This window comes from Siphateles boraxobius, unplaced genomic scaffold (assembly GCF_051911475.1).
Source record: "Siphateles boraxobius isolate OS27281-9 unplaced genomic scaffold, OSU_SipBor_1 16, whole genome shotgun sequence".
Lineage (NCBI taxonomy): Eukaryota > Metazoa > Chordata > Actinopteri > Cypriniformes > Leuciscidae > Siphateles > Siphateles boraxobius.
Window position 1 is genome coordinate 7719912 of NW_027508766.1, and position 16922 is coordinate 7736833.

Genomic DNA, 16922 nt, shown 5'->3' on the forward strand with positions numbered 1-16922 from the left:
GTATCATTTGGAGTGTCTGATAGGTGTAAACAGTGAGAGATCGTGTGGCTGGCGGGAGGCTTAATAGAGCCAGGAGCGCACTCCCATATACGGATAAAAAGAGCGAATAAAATATAACATAAGATGAGAAATAGGTAAATAAGATCAGCATTGCACTGTCTGTGGATTCGTTTTGTATATTAAAACAGGGAGAGATTTTGAGGCAGGCGCAAGCCTCACGAGACTGGTGCTCAGGATTTAAAAAAGCGGGTAGAGTAGTTGTAAGTCAGGCGATAAGCGTTTGGTTAATGGTGAATATTGACCTATTGTGCGTACCGTTCTGGCTCCCGCTGGCTTCAGGAGATATGCGCTGCATTTGGTTTAAAAACATATATTACATATTGTGTAAGTCCGAGTGGCAGGCGCATATATCCGTGACTGGTCGAGTGGCAGGCGCATATAATGCAGTGGCAGGCGCATATATCTGTGACTGGTCGAGTGGCAGCTCCCCCTGCCACGCAAAGATTTTACCCCTACAGGTAGAGAGGGTGTTAGGATGCTCGGGGTCTGTGATGATCATTTGTGTGTAATCCTGAGTTAATAATAAAGAATAATAAATATAAAGAAGCCTTAAACTCCAATCTTTTGGAAACGGGGTGTATAACCACATAAACAGCTAATTTGAATGAAGCTCCCATTACAGCTGCTTTCAGGGGTGTTAGGCCATAAGGTGAAGACGTTTTACGTTTAATCCCGTTCCCATATATGGGGCACTAAATTGTTTTAATTCTAATAAAAAGGTCGATTGTTTTTGGGCGAGAAAATAAAAGTTCTCCATGTGTAATCCTGCAGTTTATTTTTTATTACTGTTTAAAGTCGGCAATAGTTCTTTCCTCGCGTAATCATATTTTGATCATCAGTGATGAGGCTTCGCGGAACAATCATCACGTGCTTCCCGCTAGACCAATAAGGTGGCCGCTTTTTGGGACGACAGGTAAATATTAGTACAAGATGTCTGCGCCCTTGTTGTCAATATCGAGTAGTGAAGAAGAGGAAATTACGCCCAGACCTCCTTCAAAAGTCCGTAAAAAATATTTTAAACAATGCTACATGCATCTCACGTCCATAAAGAAAGAAGAAACAAAGGATTTTACACGCACACGGTGGGATACATTCAGAAACTGCGTCAAACGGTGGCTTGGTTTGCAAGGTGAGAATCAGATAATAGCAGAAATCTACAAACATTGTCTAGAAATCGAGTTTGACAATGTTCCCGAAGACGCTGGGTTTCACTCCACTTGCTACAGGCGTTTCATTGACAAAAAGCGGTTAGATGCGGCCGAGAAACGGGCCACACAGCGTCACGAAATTCAAGATCAAGGCCAGTCTGTGCCATCGGGTAGTAACGTTAGTATCGCTACAGTTGAATGTCCGACAAAGAAACTTAGGTCCAGGACCGGGCTGCCAGTAGCTTGTGCTGGTCCTGTGCTTTCTGCCTTGTGCATAATTTGTAAGAAAACGGACAAGTACATTACTGTGGGAGGCAAACGCCAGAAGGACCATCTTTCACAGGCAGAAACGTTGTCAGCAGGTAGGTAAAAACAAAACACACACACACACACACACACACACACACACACACACACACACACACATTTGAACTTTTATTCCCTTATGCTGGGTACCATGGCTAACTTTCAATTACAAAATTTAAGTAATGTTTATTTTAAAATCAGAGACCGATTTGCATTGTTTTGCATACAGCTACAGCCAGAACTCAATATTGTTTAACTATTAACACAGTTTTTTATTAGTTTAATTAGTTTGTATTTATTTATTTACAGGCCAGTTGCTGAAAGCTGCTGAGATGAAGGAAGACACTAGCATTCTTGTGCATATTCGAGACAAAGACTGTGTGTCTCTGGAGGTGCGATACCACAAGTCCTGTTATAGACAGTACACCAGGTTCTTGACAAAGTCTAGTGCATCAGTTACTGGGACCTCAGAAGAACAGTGAGTTATTCATATTTTATATTATTAAATAATAATTCCCTCACATTTTCACATTTCAAAAGTAAAGGATTGGCCATCTGTATTTTTGTCTGTAAACACAGTCTTGACTGCACAACTATTGCACCTGTAATTCAAAATGTTGAATAATAATAAAAATAAAAAAAACTCAAATCACTTTGTCAGGTTTCGATTTGCTACTATTTATACTACATTAAAATTGAAGCCATTGTGCAATAGTTATGGCATATAAAGTAATATATCTTTTCTGTTTTTAATGTGTTTTCTTTTCAGAAATGAACCAACCTTCGATGCCAGCTACAAGATCTTCTGTGAGAGAATCATCCGCCATAGAATAATTGTAAACCAAGAGGTGTTGACAATGAATCAGCTAAGAAGGATCTTTTTAAATCTGGTGAAAAAACATGAAGATCTTGATGCTTCAAACTACAGGTAATTTGAATACCACAAGTGTCTTTGGCATCTTTGGAAAGAACGTTTATCCAACATTCTTTTTCTAACTAACATGGAATTCATAATAATCATAATCATATTTTATAATGTGTAGAATCTGTTAACAGTGTATTTTAACTTTTAACTAATTTAACAAATTCAGTGTGAATATATCTTTATTTATACCATTGTGATAATCTTTCACTCATATCGTTTTGATTCAGGCAGGATAAATTGAAGAGGAGGTTGGCCCGTGATTTCCCCCAGCTGGTGTTTCACTCCCCCAAGAAGCGCAACATAAGTGAGATGGTTTTCGTCGAGACATTGTCTGCAGATAAGCTGATAGACAGGCTACCTCATCCATCAGGTACAGAAACAACAGAGTCAACTGAGGTAACTAGCCAAAGTGACTGTGAAAACAGGGTTAGTGCAAAAGCTGGTCCACAAAGACCAACTTCAATGGCCTCCATCAATACTGCAGAGGACACAAGGACACTTTACAGTGCGGCATTAATATTAAAGATCCTTCTGTGTGACTCTCCCGGTATGAAATGCCCGTGGCCACTCACATCAGATGACTTAAATGTGAGCGAGGCAAAATCTGTCGTGCCAATTGAACTTTACAATCTGATTTCCTGGATTATTGGTGCAACTGAGGAACCAACACTGGCCCATTATGTTGATATTCCAGATGATTTGAACCTAAAAGTGATATCTATCTGTCAAGACATTGTGTATCTTGCATCTAAGGGCCGGAGGCAGACCCCTAAATCATTGTGTCTTGGTCTAACGGTGCGCCATTTAACAGGTTCATCACAAATTGTGTCACTTCTAAATAGACTAGGACATTGTGCATCATGGGACACAGTTGTCAGTCTAGACACTAGCCTTGCCCAACTTACACTAGTAGAGGGCAGAGATAAAATACCAAAGAGATTCTCAAATAAGGTTCCTACCGTACTTGTGTGGGACAATATTGACTTTGGGGAGGAGACACTGTCAGGTCGTGGAACTACCCACCACACAAATGGGATTATGCTGCAAAGTTCTGTAGTTGAACCTGTGTCAACAACAAACAGACAACCTCTACAGAAGGGAGTTTCCTCATTTAAAGCACCCCCTAGCATCCCTGTAGAACCATACCATCAGTCTAAAAGACAAGGACCACAGAACTTGTTTCATCATGAAAGTGTTCCATTACAGGCGGACACATACAAATTGAACACAGTGTCTGCTGTACAAGCTGAACTGGCATATGTTTTTGTAAAGTCCATAGATGCTGAAAAATGCACAATACCAAGCTGGACAGGTTTCCATACATTGCTTCAAGGTGATGGCACTCTGCAAAAGTCAGCACTTTATTATCTTCCAGTCATTGAGGCTTCACCGACAGAGATGTCAACAGTGAACACAATTCTGAAGCGAAGTGTCCAAATTGCTAATCAGCTAGAACTGGACCATATAGTGTTAGTTTTTGACCAAGCTATATATGCCAAAGCTCAGCAAATCCGCTGGAAAGATCATGACTTTACTCAGCGTATAGTGATTAGACTAGGTGAATTTCACACATGCATGTCCTACCTGAGCATTCTAGGAAAAAGGTTTGGAGATGCAGGACTGCAAGACATACTCATTGAGTCCGAAGTTGTTGCCCCAGGATCCATCAATGGAGTATTCAGTGGTCATCATTACAACCGCAGCATAAGGGCACACAAACTTCTGTATGAGAGTCTGCAACGCATCAGACTTCTCACCTTCTTAGATTCTCTGCCACCAGAAGAGAGATATGAGTGTCTGGATGTCATCAATGAGATCAAATCTGCATTCCCGGACAGAACAATGGATGTTTTGTGTGCAAATGAGAAATTTGACAAAATGTGTTCGAAATATGAAGACTTTGTTAAAAGAAGAAGTGCAGAAAACCCAACGTTTGCCTTCTGGAGTTCATACATCGACATGGTACAGATACTCCTTCTATTTGTGAGAGCAACACGAGAATCGGACTGGCAGCTTCACCTGTCAACAGTGCGCTTGATGATGGCATGGTTTTTTGCGTACGATCGTGTAAATTATGCTAGGTATTTACCTTCATACTGGCTGGAAATGGTCAATTTGCCCCTCACACATCCTTCTTGCCACAGTGAGCTCAGTGTTAAAGGTCAGTGGACTGTCCAACGTCAAAGTGTCCATGGATTTGCCTCGATTGCTTGTGACCAGGCCATTGAGCAAACATGCAACAGAGATTCGAAGACAAAGGGTGGTTGGATAGGGTTAACACAGAATCGTGCTGCAGTATATCGCTGGATATTGTCGCAACATGAAAGGGCTGCCATAGCAAGACAATGTGAGGCAATGGCAGGTAAATCTCCCGATATAAGGAAACGAAAAGACCTTGACAGCACACGAATTCTTGCTGATGAAAAGGCTGTGACCAGAATAATTTCCACCCTAGATTCCATGCTGAATCCTTTTGATACGCACCAAGATGGCATTGTGTGTCTTAGTTCTGGGACAGTAGCAGCTGAAGAAATCATGAGGGATTTGCTTGCAGCTCCGGAAAAGGGGGAAAAGGCTGTCAAAGAGTTTATGGACCAAAGACTGTTATCACCATCAGTTGACATATTTGCTCCCATTAAAACACAAAAACTGAAGACCTTTAGTGACCAAGCCAAGACAAAGAAGAAATCTGCAGCAGGCAAGGAAGTGATTCTGCGTGCCGACAAGAAACTATTCTCCAGATTACTTGTCATAGGTCAAAGTAGAAAAATAGACCTGCGGGAAATTCTGTCTTACTCCTTGGGAACTGTGTCATATCCTTTAGCCAGTGCTGATGGTTCACTTGCTAAAACAAACAAATCAGCTCTTATGGATTTATTGGAAACCAAAGGTGGAGACTGTTTAGTTGACGAAGTTCCGACAGATGGAGCTATTCTCTTCGATGGCATGGCAGTCATTCAAGCCATTCGGTCCATACCAAGTACCTTTGGAGAGCTTGCAGACACCATACTGCAGTACATAGTCAAGCTTGCTCTGAAACACAACTGTACACGGATAGACTTTGTGATTGACCAGTATCCGAAAATGAGTATTAAAAACCTAGAACGGTCACGTAGAGCTGGTGGTGGTACACAACTGGTGAAAATTTATGGACGGGATCAGAAGACACCAACACAATGGAAAAAGTTTCTAATGAGATGGAACAAACAAAGAAGCACTGGCAGAATTCCTCTATGTTGTGTGGCGAGAGGCTGATCTTACCACTGTGGGCAAGGACTTAAGCTTGTACATAGCACATGGAGACCTGTGTCACTGCGTGACTGTAATGGAGGGTTTACAAACTCTCAGTGCTGTTGACGATCTGACATGTGATCATGAGGAATGTGACACCAGGGTGTTTTTACATGCACAACATGCAGCACAGGAACATCAAACTGTAGTCATCAAGAGCCCTGATACTGATGTCGCAGTGATTGCTTTAAGTCTGCAGCCAGATTTACCATGTAGGTTGTATTTTGTCACGGGGTTGGCAACAAAACAAGGCTCATTGACTTAGCTAAGGTGTCGTCAGCTCTTGGCACAAGTGTCTGTTTGGCACTTATTGGGATCCATACCTTCTCAGGTTGTGACTCTACAAGTGCCTTTTATGGCAAAGGCAAAAGAAAGGCATTTTCTGTTGCTTGTGAGAAAGAGGAATATCTGACTGCATTTACAAATCTGGGTAGCAGTTTTAACCTAGACCAGTCTACCTTTGAGCTACTTTGCACATATGTGTGCCACCTGTATGGCCAGTCATCTGCCGAAAATGTGAACGATGCAAGGTACAAAGCATTCTGCATGGCGTCGTCAGCTTTGCCAGAACTATCCATGCCCCCGACAAGTGACGCCCTGTACCAACACTGCAAAAGGGCAAACTACCAAGCAGCCATAATGAGACATTCTCTGAAAGGTATAATGTGTGCCCCTTCACCCGTTGGCAATGGATGGCACCTCGAGGATGGTGAGTTAACAGTGACCTGGATGACTAGAAATCCTGCCCCTGAAAGTGTGTTGCAGGCGGTCCACTGCAGTTGCAAGCATAGCAAATGTGAGACTGGAAGATGTTCCTGTATGTCTGCAAGACTGTCTTGTACTGATTTATGTCGGTGCCAAAATTGTGCAAATGTTTCACAGGAAAAAGAAGAAAGACCGACATGGGATGATGCCTCTGATAGTGATAGGGATGATACCGATGAGTAAATATCTGCTGTGTTATAATTTAAGGTGATTTTGAGCTGTAAAAAATCTGTTGTAGAATTGTATTTTTTTTTTGGCAGCATTCAAAAATAAGGGGACAGTGTAGCATTTCGAGTCATTTCAGCCAACTTGGGCCAAAGTGTGCTTATATTTGTATCTTTCTGTAATTGCACAGTACCTATTGAAAATGTTGATGTATAAAACATCACAGTTTTGCTAAATTTATAATGTTTATGTTTAATTCCAATCCGTGAAGTTGAAGGATATTTTCTACAAATGTGCCATATTTCATGGTCTACATTCACACTTGAGTATATAATGCAGCAAAATCTGTCTCAAGTGTTTAGGTACATGTATAAATGTCAGTTTGAGAGATATTTTGTGTTGCTAAAATGTATATAAATAAAGTTACAAACAAAATCAGAAGCATAAGATTTTCGTTTTTTCCAATTCACAGTTACATACATTTATGGATTAAAAAAAAAACTGCAGGGTATTTTGCGGAGAACTTTTAACATAAAGTCGATAATGGTATTGTCTATGCAAAAATTAATTTAAAAAGTAGTGCCCAGGTGTGGGAACGAAAATCATTTTCTAGCCACTTTTTCCTAGTTCACCTTATGGCCTATGTCGATATCTGCAAAATTAATCAGATCCATGCAGTTCTCACCCCGAGTGTAAAGCCTAACGTGATTGGTTGTAGCGAGAACGTGCTACGATTGGTCAGCTCAATGTGGCCGTTATCTGATTGGCCTAGGTAAAGGGTGGGTGGAGTCCACTTATTTGTGGATTTGTCTGCACGTCGACGATAGAAGTGTTTCAAAATCCACAAATGCGTGCGGGATTGACAAACGCACAGGAACCGATTCACAAATGCACAAAAAACGGTTCACAAATAAATTTTAGGCAGAGTTGTGTTTGTGGTATAAACAACATTTGTAAATATATTTTTTATTTACAAATCTCATTCTATTTATTTGTGAGTTTTATAATTCTTTGTGAAACTCCTTACATTTATTTGTGGATCTTAATCTATTTATTTGGAATAATGCAACAATTCTACCCCCATAAAGAACCCCCTTTAAGCATGCGCAATGTTTCACATAGAATGGCAAGTGTAAACACATTAATAGGATAAGGGTCACAAATTGTGACTCACAATTGAAAGAACGTGTAAACGGACGGTAATAATAATGGAATATAGGCAACAAATCAGAATTGGGCATCAATACCTGCTGTGTAAACGACTATGATATGTCTCCCAGTGTGTTGTGTGAATTGCAGTATTTTATATACAGCTGTGCGATTGGTCTGCTAAGTCAACCTTCACACTCTGATAGAATGTAAAATCAGTGAAGATCGGTGCACATACACATGCGTGAAACATCCAATACTATAAGTTAGTGGTCAGTGTTTCAGTTTCATTGTTCAACCCTGTACATTATATGCCATGACAGAACTAATGTTATATGCATTTAGCTAAAGGGAGTATCTTAATTTTGATTGACAGACATCTTTAGCTCAAATGGTTGTTAAAAATACAGCAGGGTGAAAAATGTATGTAAACAGATTAACGTTAGATACATACCGCTGTGAGGACTCTAAAGTCATCTCTGGACAGATACCTCAGGATAACGACGTTCAATTTGCCCATGATGGCAAACACGTTTCCACCTAATTTTATAAAGGTTTCTATATTTTGCAAATATCTTGCAATGCGTTTTTAGTTCTGTTCAACCTCAACCAGCCATTCCACATGTTTAAACCGGAAGTGCACAGTATTCTGACGTGCCCATCCCTGAAGTTGCCGGGTTCAGTGTTTTTCCTGGCGGCCTGGAGTATAATTGCATGTCCAGCTTAGCAACGCCGTGTGATGTAGTTGTACCCAGTGCCATAGAGTACTGGTTGTACCATATCAACAAAACTAGCAAAACAACAATAATTAAATATCAAGCAGGATCTTGAATCTTGTCAAGTGAAACAACAAATGACACAAAATAAAACAGTCAAGACGTGTTAAAGTTTTTAAAACTTTTTTAATGTTTTTATTTATTTTTTTAAATTCATTTATATTATCTACAAAGTAAAAGTTATTTTAACTTAACAGTTTTATAACGGTCAAGTCAAATGGGGTTTTGTCATCAGATTAAATTAATAAATAATTTATCTGCTTTTGTTTTGCCGAACATCTTCATTAATGGAAGTTTCTTGTGTTTAGTTTGGTTACAACCATTCCGTTTTGTTGGTGTTGAATTACCCCAAGGTCTTGAGCACAGCTATAGCAGCATTTAACAGTAATGTTAATACTGTCAATATACGGAAGAATTATCTTTAACTTAGGAGGTGCAGACAACATGTTCCAGTTATTTATGCACAGTTTTCTCACTCTTCTGGGCTTTTTTGCTATTGTTAGGACCCACTGCAAGAGTTCTAGTGTCACTGAAACGTGAAAAATGATTCCTCGTTAAAACTCTTGTATTTCTTTTCTTTAAAAAAAAAAAAAAAAAACACAGTTCACCACATCTTTGCTGTTAATGTTTCTTAATCACTGGTGGTGGGTAGCAGTAGAGCAGCATGATAGAGGTTCTCGTGGCCATTTAGGGGGGTGTTTAGAGAAAGGTAAGGATTGGTTGGCCAGTATGTGGTGGGCGGGGCCAGATAGCTCTGCAAGGACCAGGAGCCACTCAACTTGGCTGCTGTTCGCTGATCTTCATCCTCTACATCTGCTGCTGATGGTGAGCTTGCAATGAAACACACAATGATTTATTTTACACGATAGCAAAATGAAAAGAGAAACTTAAATACACATGTACAACAGTTAACATCACAAGTCAGACAGTATGTTACTAACATTACAGGCAAAACAGAAATTTCAGATCACTATATATTCAAATGCATACATTATAAAAGACAACAAAATGTTGGTTTGAAGATTGTATAGAATTTGGAACTTTTTTTTTGGGGGGGGGGGGGGCTGCCTGAAAATACAAACTTATTAGCAATAGATGGTGGTTGAAATTGAAAAAAATACTAGTGGAGTTTGACTATTCATTCATTACATTGCACCTCGGGAAAATACCCAAAACTGTTTTAGACAAGGAAAAATACTAGTATAGTAGTATGAAAGCTATAGTAGTAGCCTGTAGGAAAGCCACAATTAACTGAAATATACTGTATAGAAAGACTCACATTTAATTAATTTAAAAAAAATGTAGCAAGTATTGGGGGAAATGAATTCTGTATATACATTTAGAAGTGTTATATTGTATATCAAGATGTATGTTGAAAACGTACTGTGACCTGACATTGTAACACCCATGATGAACCTTAGATCTTTGTTTTCAATAAAAAAAGGGGGAAAAAAAGTATTTTATTATTTTGTTAATTCAAAAAAAGTAATAATACTATTAATAATTAGATAAAACAAACATAGTTATGCAATATTTATTATTTTTATATAAGACAAAAATAATTATACAAAATAATATTAATGAGAGTATTATATAAATGTTTCATATATATATATATATATATATATATATATATATATATATATATATATATATATATATATATATATATCTCAACCCTCTACAATGCAAGTAAAAAACTTTATATGCGATACAATGCAAGTAAAAAACTTTATATGCGAATAAATCTTCACTCTGGGCGGCTAAATGACTATCATTAGCCATTGGGAAATAAAATCTAAGATTTTACTCGCCAGTGTGCGTATTAGAGGCTAAGTATAAGTTTAGCATAGATATATTTTCACTCGCTGAACACTGACTTAGCGCTTGAGAGTTTCGCTCTACGTCACGCATTCTATAGATTCTTTACTATTTCAATGCAGCTCAATGGATGTGCAGGCCAGGGTACCTGTATTTGACGTACCATAAACTCTAGTGTGGCGTCGCTCAACTTGCCGTGGCTTTGCTGAGAATGCGGTGTGTCTCACACACAACCAAAGATAGAGAGAGTCTTACCTACCACGCATCAGAGTCGTTACATGTAAACGATATTCTTTGTTGTATTTACCAGTCAAAACAACCAAGTTCATTTGGAATTATTCAGCTTTTAAAAACAAGCAGAAGATATGCCGGATTCTCCGGTAGTGGGCAGAACTAATGCGCAAACTGCAATCTCATTGTCTGGCGCTCATCTATTACCGTCCCTTTTTTGATTTCAGCAAATCGGTTCGAGCGAATGCTGATAACATGATTAATATTCATGGCCCAAGCAGCTCATCAGTCCTTAGTGCATTGTACAGTGCATCCAGAAAGTATTCAAAGTGCTTCACTTTTTCCACATTTTGTTATGTTATAGCCTTATTCCAAAATGTATTAAATGCATTATTTTCCACAAAATTCTTCAAACAATACCCCATGATTACAACGTGAAAGAAGTTAGTTTGAAATCTTTGCAAATTTTTTACAAATAAAAAAGGGGGGAAAAAACTTATGCACTTATTTACATAAGTATTTACAGCCTTTACCATGGCCCTCAAAATTGAGCTCAGGTGCATCCTGTTTCCACTGATCATCCTTGATGTTTCTACAACTTGATTGGAGTCCACCGGTGGTAAATTCAGTAAATTGGACATGATTTGGAAAGACCAACGCCTGTCAATACAAGGTCCCACAGTTAACAGTGAATGTCAGAGCACAAACCAAGCCATGAAGTCCAAGGAATTGTCTGTAGACCTCTGAGACAGGATTGTATCGAGGCACAGATCTGGTGGATCTTTCTGCAGCATTGAAGGTCCCAATGAGCACAGTCATCCATAAATGGAAGAAGTTTGGAACCACCAGGACTCTTCCTAGATTACAAACTGAGCGATCGGGGGAGAAGGGCCTTAGTCAGGGGGCTGACCAAGAACCCAATTGTCACTTACAGAGGTCCAACGTTTCTCTGTGGAGAGAGGAGAAACTTCCAGAAGAGCACCCATCTCTGCAGCGCTCCACAAATCAGGCCTGTATGGTAGAGTAGCCAGACAGAAGCCACTCCTCAGTAAAAGGCACATGACATCCCACCTGGAGTTTGCCATAAGGCACTTGAAGGACTCTCAGACGATGAGAAGCAAAGACTGAACTCTTTGGCCTGAATGACAAGCGTCATGTCTGGAGGAAACCAGGCACCGCTTGTCTTCTTGCCAATACCATCCAGTGAGGCATGGTGGTGGGAGCATCATGCTGTGGGGATGTTTTTCAGCAGCAGGAACTGGGAGACTAATCAGGATTGAGGGAAAGATGAATGCTGCAACACACAGAGACATCCTTGATAAAAACCTGCTCCAGAGCGCTCTGGACCTCAGACTGGGGTGACGGTTCATCTTCCAACAGGACAACAACCCTAAAGCACACAGCCAAGATAACAAAGGAGTGGCTATGGGACAACTCTGTGAATGTCCTTGAGTGGCCCAGCCAGTGCCCAGACTTGAACCTGATTGAACATCTCTGGAGAGATCTGAAAATGGCTGTGCACCGACGCTCCCCATCCAACCTGATGGAGCTTGAGAGGTTTTGCAAAGAAGAATGGGAGAAACTGCCCAAAAATAGGTGTGCCAAGCTTGTAGAATCATATTCAAAAATATTTGAGATATGTAATAGCCAAAAGTGCTTCAACAAAGTATTGACCAAAGGCTGTGAATACTTATGTACAAGTACTTTTTATTTTTAATAAATTAGCGAAGATTTCAAACAAATTTCTTTCACAATGTCATTTTTGGGTATTGTTTGTAGAATTGAGGAAAATAATGAATTTAATCAATTTTGTTATAAGGTGGTAACATAACAAAATGTGGAAAAAGTGAAGCACTGTGAATACTTTCCAGATGCACTGTAGATAATTATTATTATCTTTATAGAATAATTACTCCTATCTATTACTATGATTATTTTTTCTGTTAAAATGACAACTATGAATTCATACATGGTTACCAAGTACTAGTTAAAGTTTTATCATGAAATAGTGCTTGATTATATCATCAAAATATAATGCTTGATTGACTGATGTTGTGAGTGTACGTTCAGATATCTGATAAGCTGATTTGGTGGAATCACACACACATTATATATATAGTATATCAGTCTGGTGAAAAAAAAAAAATTGTACTAGCCAATGGCGATTCTATTGCCAAGGTGTGCGTAGAGGGTTGTATATATATATATATATATATATATATATATTTTTTTTTTTTAAATTATTATTATTATTATTCTCTATGTGTTCAATTGAGCTGAGAAAGCCTCTTACCAGGGGCGAGAGTGTAGGAGTAGTGTGTGGCTGATGACACAGGGATGGGGTTGAGAGTGCCCTGGGGCATCGCAGTTTGGGGGCCAGTAGGAGCCTGTGTGGCCATCAACATCATAGTGGGGTGGGAAGGAGTGCCATGATGTTGAGGCACCATCCCTGACTGCATGTGTGCCTTTAGAGACATAGTGAATTAATATCCTGCGAGTATTTTTATAATCCTGGTGTCTGACTCACTAGCACTCACCTGCTGCACATGAGCCATATGGTTATGGTTGTACCCATGCTGCACTTGCTGGGGGTGGATGTAGACGGTCTGCTGAGCAGAGGGGAAGCTGGCTTGAGGGGACTGAGGGTTGGGGCCGGGGGTCATGGAGGGCGGGGTTGGTGCCAGGGCAGAGTACATCTGCTGCTGTGGTGGGTTGCCCAGGTGCATGGCCTGGGCTGCAGCCTGGTGCTGGGGATGCTGAACGGGGCTGGGGGCTGGATGGCTGCCTCCGTGCTGGTTACCCTGCTGTGGTTGTCCTGTCGGGGTGGCAGAGGGCTGAGGGTGCTGAGGATGAGGGTGCAGGGTGGAGCTTGGGTGGGGAAACTGCTGAGGAATGGGGGTAGGTGACACTGAAACAAAACAAAAATTACAAGCAGTTATAATGTTTGATAAAGTAAATCCAGTGAATGCGATTGTTAACAAATAAAAACAAAAAGAAGGATATAATAAATGAATTACAAAAACAAGAAACATGACAGGAGGAAGACCAGTCTATCACTAAAAGATATTTACATTTAAGTAAAATAGCATCTAATTTTCCTTTATTCCTAGAAGGATTAGTTCACCCAAAAATGAATATTCTGACATTAATTATGCATCCTCATGTCGTTCTAAACCCGTAAGAATTTATTTAATCTTCTGAAAACAAATGAAGATCTTTTGGATGAAATCTGAGGGCTTTCTGTCCCAGCTATGTAACTACCACTTTGACGCTTCAAACAAAGTTAATAAAGAGACCGTAAAACTAATCCATATGAATTGAGTGGTTTATTCCAGATTTTCTTAAGCGACTCGCTCCCTTTATGTGATGAACAGATTCAATTTAGGCTATTATTCACATAAACATTTATCAACTCACACATCAGTTGTGGTAAACGGAAGCTCAAATTTTTTAAGTGTCAAAGTGGTAGTTGCGTAGCTGTCAAGGGAGGGACAGAAATCTCTCAGGTTTCATCCAAAAAATCTTCATTTGGGTTCTGAAAACGTATGAAAGTCTTACGGGTTTGGAACGACATGAGGGTGAGTAAATTATGACATTTTTCATTTTGGGGTGAACTATCCCTTTAAGTCATTAATGTGTGGCTCATTACAAAGACCAACATTGGTTTCTGTAGCTTCAAGCTATACAGAGGCAACAAAAAGTGACTGTAAATTTAGCACAGTATGACAGTAAAGTGGTAAAGTGGACTGTCAAGGATAAGTCTTTGGGCTGGGGGAGTTCTTACCATACATAGTATGCGTCTGCTCACCATACTGATTGGTGGAGGAAGAGACCAGGCTAGGCTGAGCGTGGCCAGGAGGGGTGATCATCCTCGCACTGCCCTGAATCATAGGACTGAACACATGCTGGGCCTGAAACACATGAACCCAGCATCCTATTAATCACTTTCACTTTTACGGTTTAACAGTAAATGGTCTGCAAGATAGTACCTTTAAGAATTTTCTTCAAGAAAAAAAAAAACCTTGCATGTTTATCTTGTATAGTAGGGATTAGAATCTGTCCACATGTTATCCAGTCAATTCAGTGACATCACTCAATCATAAAACAGATTTTAAAGGCATTCAGAGTATCCAAACAAACCACAACGATGTTTTAAGCAAAAGGATCAGAGATTCCTAAACTTCCCACCGTTTTTTGTTGGTATCTTTTCAGCAAACAGTAAAAAAGTACAGTCTATCGTATGAATGAAATCCGGGCATACTACATCTGTCATGTTGGCTTTGTCATGTGACCTAAAGCACCAGTTATATCACTGCCATTCAGAACTCATCTCACGTAGCCATATGGAATTGTAAAGTGTCCATTGGATGCAAACTTCAGAATCTCAATGGAGGTATTCAGCCATTCAGGAACATTTCACTCAGTTTTATAGTAGAAATTTGAACATACTAATTTTATGTTCTGCCTACTAGTAAAGAGGTTGGTAGGGAAAAAAGCATATTCAGACAAAGGGTTAATTTTTTGTTTCCTTTAAAAAAAAAAATAATTTATTGGTTGTGTTCATCTTTTATTACTCTGCTTTAGTAATTCCTCATTAGAAATTAGATCTCTAAAGTCACTGTACCTGGGACTGGTAGTGGGGCATCTGTTGTACCAGAGGTTGACTAGCGAACTGCTGGGGGCTACAAGTGAAGTATTGGGTAGAGTAGGCTGGGTTCTGTGCCACGATGGGCGGCCCGGCAGCTGTAGCTGGATGCATCATTGTAGATGTGCCAGGTGGGTGATGCTGGTCTGGCCTTTGCTGTGGCATGTTTGGTACTGCAAGCAGATACAGCAAAAGAAGAGAGAATGAAAAGGGCATTTTGCCTTAAATCATTAGAGATTGAGAGAACATCATGAAAAATAAACTATTTTGCACCGACCGGCAAACAATACACAAAATCAATAGGCAAGAATATATAGTGTAATTCCCTCACATTGAAAAAGCTTAACTAACATTTGAAAGCAGCTTTAAAAAGCATGCACACTGAGAGAGAAGCATTCTCACCTTTACCTGGTCTGTAGGGCTTGGTCTGGTTCATGGCCATATGAGGAACCTGAACATGGTACATGGCTGGAGGCTAAAAGATGAGGAGCAGAACTTGAGATGCAGAATTACATATATGTTCTGAGTTTTTACTAAGGTCACAGTCTTAAAAAAAACTCTTGCTTAATGCATCTTAACACTATCATGTATCATTATTCTGTTGATCACTTCTGTAATTTACTTTTAGCACTTTCTCTTCTAGTCTCAAAGCACTGACAGGAAAAAGCTATTTGTACACATCAGAACCCTTCATTCTCTGTTTCTCAAAGACCCAGAAAATTGTTGTTCTCTACTTCTGATGGGTTGTTAAAACCAATGAGAAATACACACATCAATGCTTTGAAAAAAGACTGACATAAATCCACACAACGTCCTGGCTTTTTTATGTTCTGGTCAAGGGTTCATGCAAACAAGGCTTCAATGCTCTAACAGAACCAAAAAAAAAAAAAGAAATAAGGAAAATGTAAAAACAAAATTTGATTACAATTTTGAAGCAAAAAAGAAAAAAAAACTGCTCATTCAGAGTACTGAAAAATCTTAGTTGATAAGGTAGGCAAAAAAATTTAATGAGTTTTAAAAAAAAAATTGACGACAGTATGGAAATTTTAATAAGTTAGAGATAATCCACAGCTAGCTGTGCATTAAACGGTTTTAATGCTTAACGTTGCGGCAATGAACCACCCAACGTGAAGCCTCCGCAGAGTGCATTCAAATCGCTAAATGCATAGCTAGCTGTGGATTATCCAGCTTATACCATGGTCATTTGCCAGCATTGACAACTTAAAGCTGTTATTGATGTTTGCAGTGCAATATTTGACCGGAAGGGTAAAAATTATGCTTATTTCCCTCAGTTACGACTCATTAGATCAAGCATTCTGCCCGCTTTGAATCAGATACAGAGATAAAATAGTTTGTAAGATTACATTTATTACAAGAAATGAATAATAGCATTTATTTTAAATCATCAGAGAGAGAGAGAGAGAGAGAGAGAGAGAGAGAGAGAGAGAGAGAGAGAGAGAGAGAGAGGCGTGTGTGAATTACCTGTCTGTTCAGCGTCTCTCTCAATTAACAACGAAGCTGTGAGTTTAATTACTTTAAAACCAGCGATGTAACCCCCTCAGTGCTGAGAAATATAATGTAGCGATTCAGTAGCAAATCTATTTTATTAATGAAAGTCACAGGGCAGTGTTGATAAGATT

At 39.4% G+C, this 16922-nt stretch overlaps 3 protein-coding genes across 27 annotated transcripts in view; 1 reads left to right on the plus strand and 2 right to left on the minus strand.

Moving 5' to 3' along the window:
• Positions 1–8475, minus strand: part of riok2 (RIO kinase 2 (yeast)) — a 29994-nt gene extending 21519 nt beyond the window's left edge. Inside the window, exon 1 of the mRNA XM_077231382.1 lies at positions 8264–8475. Coding sequence (XP_077087497.1) covers positions 8264–8329 — 66 coding nt within the window. The 5' untranslated portion in view covers positions 8330–8475. The remainder of the gene's footprint in view (positions 1–8263) is intronic.
• LOC143739156 (uncharacterized) lies at positions 1798–7096 on the plus strand. The gene is made up of 3 exons (XM_077231365.1): positions 1798–1992; positions 2284–2442; positions 2667–7096. The coding sequence occupies exons 1-3, from the start codon at positions 1847–1849 to the stop codon at positions 5692–5694; spliced, it is 3333 nt and encodes a 1110-aa protein (XP_077087480.1). The 5' UTR covers positions 1798–1846; the 3' UTR covers positions 5695–7096.
• A 216-nt stretch (positions 8476–8691) lies between the features above and the next one.
• Positions 8692–16922, minus strand: part of atxn2 (ataxin 2) — a 40154-nt gene continuing 31923 nt past the window's right edge. For 8 of the 25 annotated variants that reach the window (XM_077231416.1, XM_077231414.1, XM_077231408.1 and 5 more), the window contains 5 exons: positions 15685–15757; positions 15262–15455; positions 14422–14548; positions 13175–13545; positions 12849–13102 (listed from right to left, as the gene is read on the minus strand). In XM_077231416.1, the coding sequence (XP_077087531.1) occupies positions 12905–13102; positions 13175–13545; positions 14422–14548; positions 15262–15455; positions 15685–15757 (963 nt within the window). In that variant the 3' untranslated portion in view covers positions 12849–12904. Of the gene's footprint in view, positions 9416–12848; positions 13103–13174; positions 13546–14421; positions 14549–15261; positions 15456–15684; positions 15758–16922 lie in introns of those variants that run through there. The other 17 variants (XM_077231417.1, XM_077231418.1, XM_077231409.1 and 14 more) reach the window with 6 other exon arrangements.